The sequence below is a fragment of the Pristiophorus japonicus genome, chromosome 15, assembly GCF_044704955.1.
Source record: "Pristiophorus japonicus isolate sPriJap1 chromosome 15, sPriJap1.hap1, whole genome shotgun sequence".
Lineage (NCBI taxonomy): Eukaryota > Metazoa > Chordata > Chondrichthyes > Pristiophoridae > Pristiophorus > Pristiophorus japonicus.
In genome coordinates, this window is record NC_091991.1 from 67,471,919 (window position 1) to 67,486,984 (window position 15,066).

A 15,066-nucleotide genomic window follows, 5' to 3' on the forward strand; every position below is an offset into this window, starting at 1 on the left:
ACTACTCCAGTTATATCAAGCTACATAATAAATAAAACTACTATTCATATCTAATTACAGTTCTGTAATTTCTGTTCATATCTGGTCACTTTTCAGCCTTGGCTCAGTGGGAGCACACTCGCCCAAGTCAGGTTGCAGAATCAACCACCACTCCAGAGACTTGAGTGCATAATCTTGGTTGACATTTCAGTGCAGTACTGAGGGTGTGCTTCACTGTCTCAGGCACCAGCTTTCAGATGAGACATTAAACTGCCTGTTGTGTCAAGTTGACATAAAAGAACCCATGGCATTGTTCAGAGATGGGCAGGGGAGTCTTTCTAGTGTCCTTACCAATATTTATCCCTTAAGCAACATCATTAAAAACAGTTTAATTGCTGTTCCTGGGACCTTGCTGTGCGCAAATTGGTTGTTGTGTTTCCAACAGTGACTACACTGAATGAGTGCGAGTATTTTGGGACACGCTGAGGTCGTGGAAGGCGAGGTCGCAGAAGGTGTTATATAGACACAAATTCTTCTCTTTTTCTGTGTTTAACAAATTGATTATAAAATACATGAAACCTTGTTTTGACCCAGAAGTTCTGCTGAAAACTACTTGGCATAGACAAAAATTATAGAAAAATATCTACAATGGATGTTCCTAAACTTTCATTAATTTTATGACATCATATTAGGAGCAAACATCCTCAAGTTGTAGTAGCTGTTTTGTGCTATTCTGCCTGAAAATGCATTAAAGACAAAAAAACAGTGTTGTATCTTGCATCACTGGTCATTTACATATCTACTGCAGTTAGAAGGGTCAGAAAGACAATTAAGACCCAAGGGGACTCGCTCTCTAATTTCTTGTCCCTGTGAAAGATAAAGGAATGCTTGTCTCTAACCATCATTTTGCACTTCCGTCTGACCTGCTGAGATCATGAAATCACTGGGGAGTCACTATGTAGTACAAGCAGCAAGACACACACTAGGTTACTTAATAAGATAGAGTCCTGTGGGATTGAGTTGGATAAGGAGTTGGTTGCATGCTCGTTGCAGAAGGTTGTTATTAATGGCAGTGATTCTACTGGGAGGGTGAACAGCCAGTTGTCGTGGTGCACATTGGCACCAACGATATAGGTAAAAAAAAGGGATGAGGTCCTATGAGACGAATTTAAGGAGCTAGGAGCTAAATTAAAAAGTAGGACCTCAAAAGTAGTAATCTCAGGATTGCTACCAGTGCCACGTGCTAGTCAGAGTAGGAATCGCAGGATAGCTCAGATGAATACGTGGCTTGAGCAGTGGTGCAGGAGGGAGAAATTCAAATTCCTGGGGCATTGGAACCGGTTCTGGGTGAGGCGGAACCAATACAAGCTGGACAGTCTTCATCTAGGCAGGACCGGAACCAATATCCTAGGAGGAGTGTTTGCTAGTGCTGTTGGGGAGGAATTAAACGAATATGGCAGGGGGATGGGAATCAATGCAGGGAGACAGAAGCAAAAGACAGAAAGGAGATGAGTAAAAGTGGAGGGCAGAGAACCCCAAGGCAAAAAACAAAAAGAGCCACTTTGCAGCAAAATTCTAAAGGGTCTACGTGCATTAAAAAGGCAAGCATTAAGGCTCTTTGCCTCAATGCGAGGAGTATTCGGAATAAGGTGGATGAATTAACTGTGCAGATAGCAGTTAACAGATAAGATGTGGTTGGCATCACGGAGACATGGCTCCAGGGTGACCAAGGCTGGCAACTCAACATCCAAGGGTATTCAACATTTAGGAAGGATAGACAGAAAGGAAAAGGAGGCGGGGTGGCGTTGCTGGTTAAAGAGGAAATTAATGCAATTGTAAGGAAAGACATTAGCTTGGACGATGTGGAATCGGTATGGGTGGAGCTACGGAATACCAAGGCGCAGAAAACGCTAGTGGGAGTTGTGTACAGACCTCCAAACAGTAGTAGTGATGTTGGGGAGGGCATCAAACAGGAAATTAGGGGTGCATGCAATAAAGGTGCAGCAGTTATCATGGGTGACTTTAATATGCATATAGATTGGGCTACCAAACTGGAAACAATACGGTGGAGGAGGATTTCCTGGAGTGCATAAGGGATGGTTTTCTAGACCAATATGTCGAGGAACCAACTAGGGGGGAGGCCATCTTAGACTGGGTGCTGTGTAATGAGAGAGGATTAATTAGCAATCTCTTTGTGCGAGGCCCATTGGGGAAGAGTGACCATAATATGGTGGAATTCTACATTAGGATGGAGAATGAAACAGTTAATTCAGAGACCATGATCCAGAACTTAAAGGGTAACTTTGAAGGTATGAGGCGTGAATTGGCTAGGATAGATTGGCAAATGATACTTAAGGGGTTGACAGTGGATGGACAATGGCAGTCATTTAGAGACCGCATGGATGAACTACAACAATTATACATCCCTGTTTGGCCTAAAAATAAAAAAGGGAAGGTGGCTCAACCGTGGCTATCTAGGGAAATCAGGGATAGTATTAAAGCCAAGGAAGTGGCATACAAACTGGCCAGAAATAGCAGCGAACCCAGGGACTGGGAGAAATTTAGAACTCAGCAGAGGAAGGACAAAGGGTTTGATTAGGGCAGGGAAAATAGAGTACGAGAGGAAGCTTGCAGGGAACATTAAGACGGACTGCAAAAGCTTCTATAGATATATAAAGAGAAAAAGGTTAGTAAAGACAAACGTAGGTCCCCTGCAGTCAGAATCAGGGGAAGTCATAACTGGGAACAAAGGAATGGCAGACCAATTTGAACATGTACTTTGGTTCGGTATTCACTAAGGAGGACACAAATAACCTTTCGGATATAAAAGGGGTCAGAGGGTCTAGTAAGAAGGAGGAACTGAGGGAAATCCTTATTAGTCGGGAAATTGTGTTGGGGAAATTGATAGGATTGAAGGCCGAGAAATCCCCAGGGCCTGATGGACTGCATCCCAGAGTACTTAAGGAGGTGGCCTTGGAAATAGCGGATGCATTGACAGTCATTTTCCAACATTCCATAGACTCTGGATTAGTTCTTATGGAGTGGAGGGTAGCCAATGTAACCCCATTTTGTAAAAAAGGAGGGAGAGAGAAAACGGGAATTATAGACCGGTCAGCCGGACATCGGTGGTGGGTAAAATGATGGAATCAATTATTAAGGATGCCACAGCATCGCATTTGGAAAGAGGTGACATGATAGGTCCAAGTCAGCATGGATTTGTGAAAGGGAAATCATGCTTGACAAATCTTCTGGAATTTTTTGAGGATGTTTCCAGTAGAGTGGACAAGGGGGAACCAGTTGATGTGGTGTATTTGGACTTTCAGAAGGCTTTCGACAAGGTCCCACACAAGAGATTAATGTGCAAAGTTAAAGCACATGGGATTGGAGATAGTGTGCTGACGTGGATTGAGAACTGGTTGGCAGACAGCAAGCAAAGAGTAGGAGTAAATGGGTACTTTTCAGAATGGCAGGCAGTGACTAGTGAGGTACCGCAAGGTTCTGTGCTGGGGACCCAGCTGTTTACATTGTACATTAATGATTTAGACGAGGGGATTAAATGTAGTATCTCCAAATTTGCAGATGACACTAAGTTGGGTGGCAGTGTGAGCTGCGAGGAGGATGCTATGAGGCTGCAGAGTGACTTGGATAGGTTAAGTGAGTGGGCAAATGCATGGCAGATGAAGTATAATGTGGATAAATGTGAGGTTATCCACTTTGGTGGTAAAAACAGAGAGACAGACTATTATCTGAATGGTGACAGATTAGGTAAAGGGGAGGTGCAACGAGACCTGGGTGTCATGGTACATCAGTCATTGAAGGTTGGCATGCAGGTACAGCAGGCGGTTAAGAAAGCAAATGGCATGTTGGCCTTCATAGCGAGGGGATTTGAGTACAGGGGCAGGGAGGTGTTACTACAGTTATATAGGGCCTTGGTGAGGCCACACCTGGAGTATTGTGTACAATTTTGGTCTCCTAACTTGAGGAAGGACATTCTTGCTATTGAGGGAGTGCAGCGAAGATTCACCAGACTGATTCCTGGGATGGCAGGACTGACATATCAAGAAAGACTGGATCAACTGGACTTGTATTTACTAGAGTTCAGAAGAATGAGAGGGGATCTCGTAGAAACGTTTAAAATTCTGACTGGTTTAGACAGGTTAGATGCAGGAAGAATGTTCTCAATGTTGGTGAAGTCCAGAACCAGGGGTCACAGTCTAAGGATAAGGGGTAAGCCATTTAGGACCGAGATGAGGAGAAACTTCTTCACCCAGAGAGTGGTGAACCTGTGGAATTCTCTATCACAGAAAGTTGTTGAAGCCAATTCACTAAATATATTCAAAAAGGTGTTAGATGTAGTCCTTACTACTAGGGGGAATCAAGGGGTATGGCGAGAAAGCAGGAATGGGGTACTGAAGTTGCATGTTCAGCCATGAACTCATGGAATGGCGGTGCAGGCTCGAAGGGCCGAATGGCCTACTCCTGCACCTATTTTCTATGTTTCTATGTCTACAAGGCAAACAGTTACTATTAGATCTGCATTAGGGCAGTTGCTTTCACGAACATTATTAATGATCTGGACAACAGCATTGGGGGAAATATCACAAGGTACAAAGATTTGAGAAGGTGCTAGGAACTTAGATTAGAAAAATAAATTGCAATATGATCTTCGGGATGCAATGGGGGGGGGGATGGTCACGTGTCCAGCATGTCATTTAATAGCAATAAATGCAGTTTTATGCTTGCGGTGCATAACGTCAAGCATGTGTCCACCATGCAGGGTTGAGAACTTAAAGGTGTGGGAGGGGTTCTCAGTTTTTTTTCCACGAATTAGTCCAGGATCTTTTTCTGTTGAAATACAAACTAAGTTCTCCTAGAGTTTGACGAACAGTGTTATAGAGTAGGGACCTGAAAATTCAGAACCTAATGCTTAATGCAAATTTGTTCTTGTCATTTTTATATAAACACTTACTTCAATGAGGTTTTTAGCTTTGAATACATCAGCTATTTCATATACTAAGAGATCATCTTTCGTTCTGCTGATTCCATCAATGTGCACATGCTGAACAATCACCTAAAATTGGAAAGAGAATATTACAACATGACCAATGCTTCAACCTTGAATTTCTTCTGAATTAAAAATAAAAATGTATTAAACTTAAAAAAAAAGCTATTTCCCTTTCCTTGATGTTGGGTTGAATTCCTTCCAGCAAAAGCCTATTCTACAACCACTACGGCCACTGGGGCCGGAGCAGTTCTGGAAACGGATAGGTAACCGGATTAACAGGGCTTCGGACTGACTGAAAATCCCGAGAGAGGAGAAGAGAGGCCTTAGAGACACCGGGAATGGATTGGCTGGGCTGGGCGAGGGGAGGAAGGAACCGCCACGTCAGCTTTGTCCAAGGGCCTGGAATGATGATCAAGCCAAGCTTCGTTCAGAGTACGGAAGCTGAGCCTGTGACTAGACCCCGACCCAAATACTGGCCATGTCCTAATGACAGAAATACCGCACATCAGGCAGCAGGGTCAGCGATATTTCAGCGTAGACAGGCCGAAAAAAACCCTGAAACACTCAGCAGCTGTGCAGTGAGTAGGCGGGCGGTGGACAGTTACACCTGAAACAGTGCCAGTATTTCCAATAGTGGCCACCGAGCCTAATCCCAATCCAGGAAGAGCAAGGTGGTGTTGTGCAGGGAAGTATTCAACAGGCATGTTGCTGAAACTGTTGGGTTACCTTTCAGCCGAAGGCAAGATAAAGGTTTTCACAAAACATTCACTATAATCGGACAGTCCTAGCAAAATTTCATGCAAGTCCCTTTAACAGGACACTGATGAACTTTACATTCAGAAATGTAAATGTGCAAGAAGTTTATAGTATTGGAATTCAGATGGCGGTTCCGTGATTACTAATCTATTGGAAAAGGGGTCCTTCAACGAAAAAGGTCCACCGCCTTAGTCATTTTAACGTGCATTGTATATGGTATTTATAGATGTGACAGAAAACCACCCATACTGCATCAAATTAAATTACTGGGCTCGCAGATAACCCAATTCCGACAGTTGGGTCCTTTCTGTACTGTATGGTTGAACTCGTTCGATCTAACAGCAAGGGTGGGGGGGTATCCTGCTAAACACACACACACACACTTCCCCAATTGCTGTATAGAAACAAAGGAAATTCAGCTTTACATTTAGGTGTTAAAATACGCAGAGTTTCAGGAAGTATGGGAAGGATGACAAGATATGATGAAGGCCCTTGTGCAGATTATTAAAAGAACGCAAGTCTGAGAGTGATTAATCATTTCTCACCCCTTTATTTTCTAGAACCTCTTGTTTGGTTTCAGGTTCCACCTCAACTGTTTCTGCTTCATCCACTGGAGGTGATAAATTCTGCCCATCCACTGGGAGGGGTTCCAAGCTCTGAAAGATTTCGTGTAACATTCAATTAGTATTGTATTTGCAAAGGCAGACATTTACTGGATACAACAACAGCATAAAATGCCAAACTCAAATGGATCCAGCCAGTTCTTAGAACCTTCAATAACTACACATTTTGGTTCTTCCCTCTTGGCCTGCGCTGTTCCCATTTGGATTCTGATATCAATGAACAAGGTTAATAGGCATAAAAACAGATAATGCTGGAAATCTCAGCGGGTCAGGCAGCATCTGTGGAGAAGGAAACAGAGTTAACGTTTCAGTTTGATGACCCTTGGTCAGAACTGGCGAATGTTCGAAAAGACAGGAGAGATGAGAGAGACAAAAGGGATGATGGGTTGGCTTGAGATGGTAATGGCAGAAGTTAGAAAAAGATTAGTCGAGATAGGGTGTGACTGGCGGAATAATTACCAGCTGCCACGGGAGACAGAGAGAAAAAAATTACATAAGATCGGGGAGAGGGAATTTTTTCCTCTGTTTCCTATGGCAGCTGGTCATTATTCTGCCATTCACACCCTATCTAGGCTAATCTTTTTCTAACTTCTGTCATTACCATCTCAAGTGGGCCCATCATCCCTTTTGTCTCTCTAATCTCTCCTGTCTTCCACCCCATCACAGACCTTCCCTTTTGTTCTTTCCTCCCCTCCCCCTTTCAGTGCTCCTTAAGAATCTGTTTATTTCGAACATTTGCCAGTTCTGACGAAGGGTCATCGACCTGAAAATTTAACTCTGTTTCTCTCCACAGATGCTGCCTGACCCGCTGAGATTTCCAGCATTTTGTGTTTTTATTTCAGATTCCAGCATCCGTAGTATTTTGCTTTTGTGTTAATTGGCATGATGAATCCCAGGCCCAAAACAGTTCTCCATATCTTGAAACGTCAGGAAAGATAGCAGCAAACTGCTTGAGAAAATATCAGCCAGGAAGAGTGGAAATTGATCAACTAGCAGTTATGTTTTAACATACAAGATTTTAAATATATAAAAGGGAGTGGGGTCTAAAGGTATGATCAATTATGCAAATATAGTAGAGTTCTCCAAATTTTCGCTTGCTTGTCCAGAGAAGGTGCCTACCTGAGATCAGACCACTCCCTGAAAGAGTTGGCTATACATAAAAAGGTAGACAAGATGAGTCTTACATGAAAATACACATTTTAGTTGTTTGTATTTTTTTTGGGTGGGTAGCAACAAAAATAAAACATTTTTTTTTATAAAAGATTCTGAAACATAGATTTTATCCAAAGCTACAACAAAACCAGTCAATTTAGTTAAACTTTTTGGCTGGGAAAAGCAACATGGTTCCACTCCAGGGGAGCAGGATAAACTTCAAAAAGGGTCATGTTCAGGTCACTCAGATTCATTATGAACACATTTACTAGAGGAAATTTTCACCCTTCAACTTCACTCAGTGGCAGCATTTTTGCCTCAGTCAGAAAATCATGGGTTCAAATCCAACTTCAGTACTTGAGCATAAGACATGACCCACGGCATTAAAGTGAGGTGCTCTCCTAGTATTCTGGCCAACATTCATCCCTCAAATACCACTGAAACAGATTAACTGATTATTTATCTTATTTGCTGTCTGTAGGACCTTGTTCCACATGTATAAATTGTCTGCTACATTTACCAACATAACAAGTGATTATACTTGAAAAACAATTTCTTGCCTGTCAAGTACTTTGAGGCATCCTGAAAATCCAAAAAGGATTTAATTCCCCATTACCTTCAATGGCTCCAGTATCGTGGAGATTCTCCTCATCAACATCTTAGGGGTTAACAGTGACCAGAATTTTAACTGGACCAACCACATTGTTCGTAAACAGCATGGCGATGAGCAGGGCTGAGGCAGGATATTCTGTAACTGGCAGCGCACCTCAACCCATCAAAACATCTATAGGGCTCAAGTCAGGAGGGTGATGGCACTCACTCACCATGTCTGGATGGGTGCAGCTGCAACAACACTCAAGAAGCTCATTATTCAAGACACAGCAGTTTGCTTGATCGCTGTCCCTGCCAATTATCAACCCCCTTCACCATTTACACACTCTGGCTGCAGATTATACAATTTAGAGGAGGCACTGCAACAACTTATCAAAATTGCTTCAACAACACCTCCCTTCCCTTCAACCTTCAACCAAAAAGCAATGTCACAGGAACACTATCATTCCAACGTCACACACTATCCTATCTGGACACACAATACACATTAATGTTCCTTCAACATCACAATCAATATCATAGAATTCCTTAACTGACACCATTGTGGGAGCACCATTATCACAAGAACTTCAGGGGTTCACGAAGATGATCCACCACCACTAGCCTTCTCAGGGCAATTAAGGATGGGCATTGCCAACAGCACCCACATCCCAAGCACATTTTTTAAAGTTCCTTCTTTCTATTCGAGGGGATCATCAATTCTGTCCTACTCAGGCATACACAAATGTGTAATTTCAATGCAGATCTCTGAATAACTATCAGGAACTCTGCCCAATTTTCCACCCCAGGTGACTGAGACTATTGCAGCAGTGATACCAGTTAACTCCGTGTAGACTGGGACGGAACCTGGTCTGTATGGCTGTTAGCCACTGGGAAAACCGTTAAAAAAAAATCCGCATCAAAAATATTCCAATTTAATGAGAAAGTCTCGTTCGAAATGAGTCAGCTGACTGATCGGGAACGGGAACTCGGTGCATTGAGTAGGTGCGAGAGGAGCCATGTTAATCCCGAGCAGTTACAATCCGGCCACATTAACGAGAACCATTGAGCTGAGCGGCCACAACCCTCCCGTGTGAGACATCAATGAGCAGCGCCTCCTCCCTGGCCAGGCCTTTGGCCTCAGGTCACTCCTTACCCGCGCCTGTACTGTGCCCATGGTTCCCCGGGCTGCTCGCTGACCTCCGGCTGGACCCTCGGGTGGCGGCCGCCGACTTACAGCCGCTTGTCTCCGAGCCGGGTTTTATTATTCGCCGTTTCTCACGAACGTCGGTCAGAACTCCGGTGAGGCGCCAAGGACGCCGCCATGACACGCCACGTGACCGTCCGCTCCTCGCCGCTCATTGGCTGAAAGCTGTGCGTGGCCAGCCAATCCCAACTCCAGGCGAGCTGTCAATCTGACAGCGCAGGAGGAGGTCTTGCGGCCCCTGGTGCCTGGGCTGGCACTTGGACAGAACGATCCAATTCTTCCTACTCACTACATCACTGTCATTTCTTTCCTTTTCGAGTATATACTCAATTCACTTTTGAAAGTTGTTATTGAATCTGCTTCCACAACCCTCTACTCGATTAAAACCCTTCATAATTTTGAACAGCTTTATTAACCTTCTCTGCTCTAAGGAGAACAATCCCAGCTTCTCTCGTCTTTCCACATAACTGAAATCCTACATCCCTGGTAACAATCTGGTCAATTTATCTGCACCCTCTGCAAGGTCTTGACATCATTGCTAAATTGTTGTGGCCAGAATTGGACGCAATACACTATCTAATTGAATACAGTATTTTCCAGTCATAAGAACATAAGAAATAGGAACAGGAGTAGGCCATATAGCCCCTCGAGCCTGCTCCGCCATGCAATACGATCATGGCTGATCTGATCATGGACTCAGCTCCACTTCTCTGCCCGCTCCCCATAACCTCTTATCGCTCAAGAAACTGTCTATTTTTGTCTTAAATTTATTCAATGTCCCAGCTTCCATCTTCAAGGCAGCAAATTCCACAGATTTACAACCCTCAGAGAAGAAATTCCTCCTCATCTCTGTTTTATTTTAAGATCATGCCCTCTAGTTCTAGTCTTCCCCATCAGTGGAAACATTTTCTCTGCATCCATCCTCAATAAGATCACCTCTCATTCTTCTGAACTCCAATGAGTAGAGGCCCAATCTACTCAACCTTTCTTCATAAGTCAACCCACTCATCCTCGGAATCAACCAAGTGAACCTTCTCTGAACTGCCTCCAAAGCAAGTATATCCTTTCGTAAATATGGAAATCAAAACTGCACGCAGTATTCCAGGTGTGACCTCACCAATACCTTGTATAGCTGTAGCAAGACTTACCTGCTTTTATACTCCATCCCCTTTGCAATAAAGGCCAAGATACCATTGGCCTTCCTGATCACTTGCTGTACCTGCATATTATCCTTTTGTGTTTCATGCACAAGTACCACCAGGTCCTGCTGTACTGTGGCACTTTGCAATCTTTCTCCATTTAAATAACTTGCTCTTTGATTTTTTTCTGCCAAAGTGCATGACTTCACATTTTCCAACATTATATTCCATCTGCCAAACTTTTGCCCACTTACTTAGCCGATGTCCTTTTGCAGATTTTTTGTGTCCTCCTCACACACTGCTTTTCCTCCCATCTTTGTATTGTCGGCAAACTTGGCTACGATACACTCAGTTCATTCTTCCAAGTCGTTAATATAGATTGTAAATAATTGGTGTCCCCGCACTGATTCCTGCGGCACCCCACTGGTTGCCAACCAGAGAATGAACCATTTATCCCGACTCTCTGTTTTCTGTTGGTTAGCCAATCCTCTAGCCATGCTAATGTATTACCCCCAACCCCGTGAACTTTTATCTTGTGCAGTCAACTGCCATTATTCTTCACTTCTTTCTCCTTAATGTTTATTTAATTACTAGATGTATTACTGATCAGTGGATTTATCATTATGGTTGTCTTATTCTTCCATTGGTCCTGATGAGCTATTTTTGGATTACTCATCAATTCTGATACTCAATACAAATACAGTCGTCTTTAGAATTGCTTATCCTTGTAGTCTCATACCTAATGGAGTCACCTGCTCATTTATATTGACATTTCAATCAACCTGAATCCAACCTGTTTTTGTTAGGTTGATCACATGATGTAAGCTGCTCTGGCTTGCAACTGCTATCCTTGGACAGCAACCTGGTGGTGTGGTGTGATGTGGGTGGTGCAGGGGAAGAAAGAGAATGGGCTCCTGGTTTGGGTGAGGGGTAGAGAGAGAATGGGCTCCGGTTACATTATTGAAAATTCTTCCAGCCTTCCTCAATATTCATTCAATCATATTTATGTTTGTAAGGAATTATGCATGTTCTTCAATTTATACATTACTTTAAATAATTATGGTATATTTGCACATCAAATTTCTTTTGCTCACAGAAACAAGTGTTGCTCTCCGTGTATGCCCAACTAGCCTTCACACATCTACTGCGCATATTGAATTTAGATTATTTTATACAATAAATATAGAGATATAGTGTCAGCTTGACTCAGTTTGTAACACTCCTACCGGAGTTAGGTTGTAGGTTCATGTTCCCTTCAATGATTGAGCATATAATTTAGGTTGATACACCAGTGCAGTTGAAGGCATGGTGAAGAAGGTGCTGTCTTTCAGTCCATGTAAAAGAAACCAGAGAATGCTTTGAAAATTTCTCCCTTAACTAGGAAGGTCCCAGGTTTGATATCTGACCTGTGCCAAATTTGCTGATCCCAGGGCTTCTAGCATTGTCTCAGTGCCCAACGATTGGTGGGAAGATCATTCAGGATTGTCATTTCTGTTCCTTCCAATGGTCTCTGCTGCAAACTCTCTTGCGTGCATGACAAATGAGGTCAGGATCAGGCTGATCTGAGAGGTGAACCAATAATTACTGGCAAGGCTCAAATCTGAATAATGGCTACTGGAGTAAGTTACTAGAGAGCACGCACTGCTTGTTGAACTTTACGCCAGCATGTACAGGGACAACTTAGCCAGAGGGAGGGAAAGAAACCAATAACTGGCATGGGCTTAGTTCTGACTTCTACCAGTGAGAATAAAACCCCCTAGATATGCCATAACATGAACAAATGCATGAACGAAGTACAAATTAATCAGAGCTAATGAAGCTTCACTGCTTCAAATTGAAGACCAGGAATCAAGAGATATCAACTTTCTGCAGGCTCTTTTGCATCTCTATCTTTTAAAAAGCCACATCTTCTGTGTTTGCACAGTTGCAGGGAGTCTATGACCACAACACACCATCTCCACCCAAACCAATACCTAGCAAGTCCCTTGATTTGCCCTCTCTACATAACTTAAACATTTTCCAAGATGGTTGGATCAAACATTCTGGGGGAAAAGACTTCTTCACAACCACTACAAGAGTCGGTCCATCATCATTCAACAGGAAGCACAGTGAGAGTGAAGCTGAGTCTGAGGTTATTGTCTCCACATTCCCAAGAGGCACCCGTTGTTTTTTCTTATACTTAATCTTGACTTTGGGTGCATGATGACTGGAGATTGACTACTATTATTATTGGAGATACGGTATTACAGACCTCACATGGCACTAATTTTGAATCAGAGAACAACAACTTGTATTTATTATTGCACCTTTAACGTAGTAAAACCTCTCAAGTCGCTTCACAGGAGTGTTATGAACGGAAAAAAAGTTTGAAAACAAGAATGAGAATATTAAAATCAAGGCGTGGCTTAATTGGGATCCAATGTAGATCAGCGAGCACAGGGGTGAACAGGACATGATGAGAGTTAGGGCATGGGCAGCAGAGTTTTGGATGAGACTGTGGTAGTATTGGGGAGGGGGAAATTTGGAGTATCTAATTAAAAAAAAAGAGAATTAATCTTGTCTCAATTTTGAAGAGACCATCGTTAGCATTCATTTTGGGAACTAGTTTAATGTATGGCATATACTAAATCCATCTCTAATTACACACTCCTCTATCAGCTGCATTTCATCAATACACAAATTTCTTATATTAGTGTCAAGTATAATCATGGTTTTTATTTTCAATATTTTGTTTACTCTTACAAGGTAGAGGAGATGGAAGTAAACAGAATGATATACTGTACAAGTCATAGGGCTGGAATTTGATCAGCATTTCTGCCCGGTTTCTCAGCAGTATTCCTTTTTTTGAAAACCACCCAAAGTGTTCCGCCGGCAGTTTCAAAATATCACTGGGGAGTGGACCGCCGGTGGGCAACACTGAAAAAATCACCACCGCCCAAGTTTGGTGGTAGCGGTGTTCTGTAGTTGCTAAAAATACTGTCCAAGAGAAACCAGCCAGTAGGTATGAAACCCTGCAAAAAAAGGGGAAGTGAAAGGTTTTTTAAAACATTCTTTTCATTGATTCACTGGAAAAGGGTCCTGTGAATGTTTTCTGATTTTTGTTATTTTGAAAAATAGTGTGTGTGTTTGTCCTCCCTCACTAGGCTCAACTCGCAGCTGCGGACTAAATTTTGATTAAGTACCGCTCAATTTGACCAGGATTGCGTTTTCCACTGAGAATCCACGTGGAAGACCGATTTTTCCCACCCCGCGGAATTTTTTCCATTTAAAAAAAAAAATCAATTTTCCGCCGGCCTTAATTGAATAATCTTAGCGTTTTTTTGGGGCGGCAAGGCCGCGCTGGCTGTTTTTGATCAAATTCTAGCCCATAGTGTTCAAATACAGACTTGGAATTATGATGAAGTATTTGCCAACCATTGGTACTTACAAATAAAAGTGATGAGAAACTCACTTCTTTAAAGATCATAGTGAAACTAGCACCAGAGACAGGAAGCTGTCTTATTAGAGAGTACAAATATCACATCATTTTTTCCACACCAATTTCAGGTTTCCAGTCAGCTCAGTGGGATGAACAAGCTACATTCTGGTCTGTACAGTATACACACACATTATTCAAAATTGGAGTAGCACAAGTTCACCCAATGGAAGCCCCATGATCGGTCATGAGTGGACAACGACAGATAATCAAATGTTCCAAATTTAGGTTCTTACTCAACTATTATAGCAATACTTCAGGCACAGGTAAAGACAAGTACAATATAAATATTAATTGAATTTAATATTTCTGGGGCTGCAAGACAGATTTAAGTCAAAGATATTAAATGTTAGTGGGATGAATGTAAAAGAGCAACATTTTGTATAAAGTTTTATCTCCCGAATTGAGAATTTGGACAATGGAGATTCCACTGCATTTATAAATATTAAAGTCAATACGCAAGCAGCACAGCAGGCAAAATACGAGTGTTAATTTACAGCAACATTTTTTTTTACATCGAGAGAAAGGTTAACCCGACTTGAACCTAGCAATATATTTCAATGCAATGACAATTCATATTAAGAACCAAAAGCCAGTATTAATTCTCCAAGATCTTTTGTTAATAAATGCAATCACAGCCTTGCTTCTTCAGTTATATAAAAATAAAAGGAGGAGGAGTGCATGGTGGCGACAGTACATGTACAAGGAGCGAGGTAAAACTAATGCACATGTTGGAATAAACTTGCAATCCACTACTTTAAAATGCAGTGATAAACAGAAATTCTGCGACATACATAAATAATTTATAGAAGGTATCAGAACATAAATGCTTTTAAAATGATAAACACCAATCTGAGTTGATGAACCATAAATAGTTAGGCACGAATCACTGATACTGTGGAAACTGATTTCACTGCATTGTTAACTAGAATCAAACAGTCATGGCTTGCACAATACACAACACATGTTAAGGTTCTTGAAATCAGTTCAGTGGTGTGACAACAATTTTGTGTAATGATTAAGTTTACAACTGGCTTTAAGATTATTCATTTGAGACCAGATGAACGAGGTTTCCTCTGGCTGAGTAAAGATCTCATCACTGTGCAAAATAAGGCATACACTGGTTTCTAATCTAATTG

At 42.1% G+C, this 15,066-nt stretch overlaps 1 protein-coding gene across 1 annotated transcript in view; it reads right to left on the bottom strand.

Moving 5' to 3' along the window:
- LOC139280833 (sorting and assembly machinery component 50 homolog) overlaps positions 1-9,453 on the bottom strand; it is a 29,423-nt gene extending 19,970 nt beyond the window's left edge. Inside the window, exons 1-3 of the mRNA XM_070900565.1 lie at positions 9,263-9,453; positions 6,286-6,396; positions 4,949-5,050 (exon numbers count right to left, since the gene is read on the bottom strand). Of these exons, the coding sequence (XP_070756666.1) occupies positions 4,949-5,050; positions 6,286-6,396; positions 9,263-9,283 (234 nt within the window). The 5' untranslated portion in view covers positions 9,284-9,453. The remainder of the gene's footprint in view (positions 1-4,948; positions 5,051-6,285; positions 6,397-9,262) is intronic.
- Positions 9,454-15,066: the final 5,613 nt, after the last annotated feature.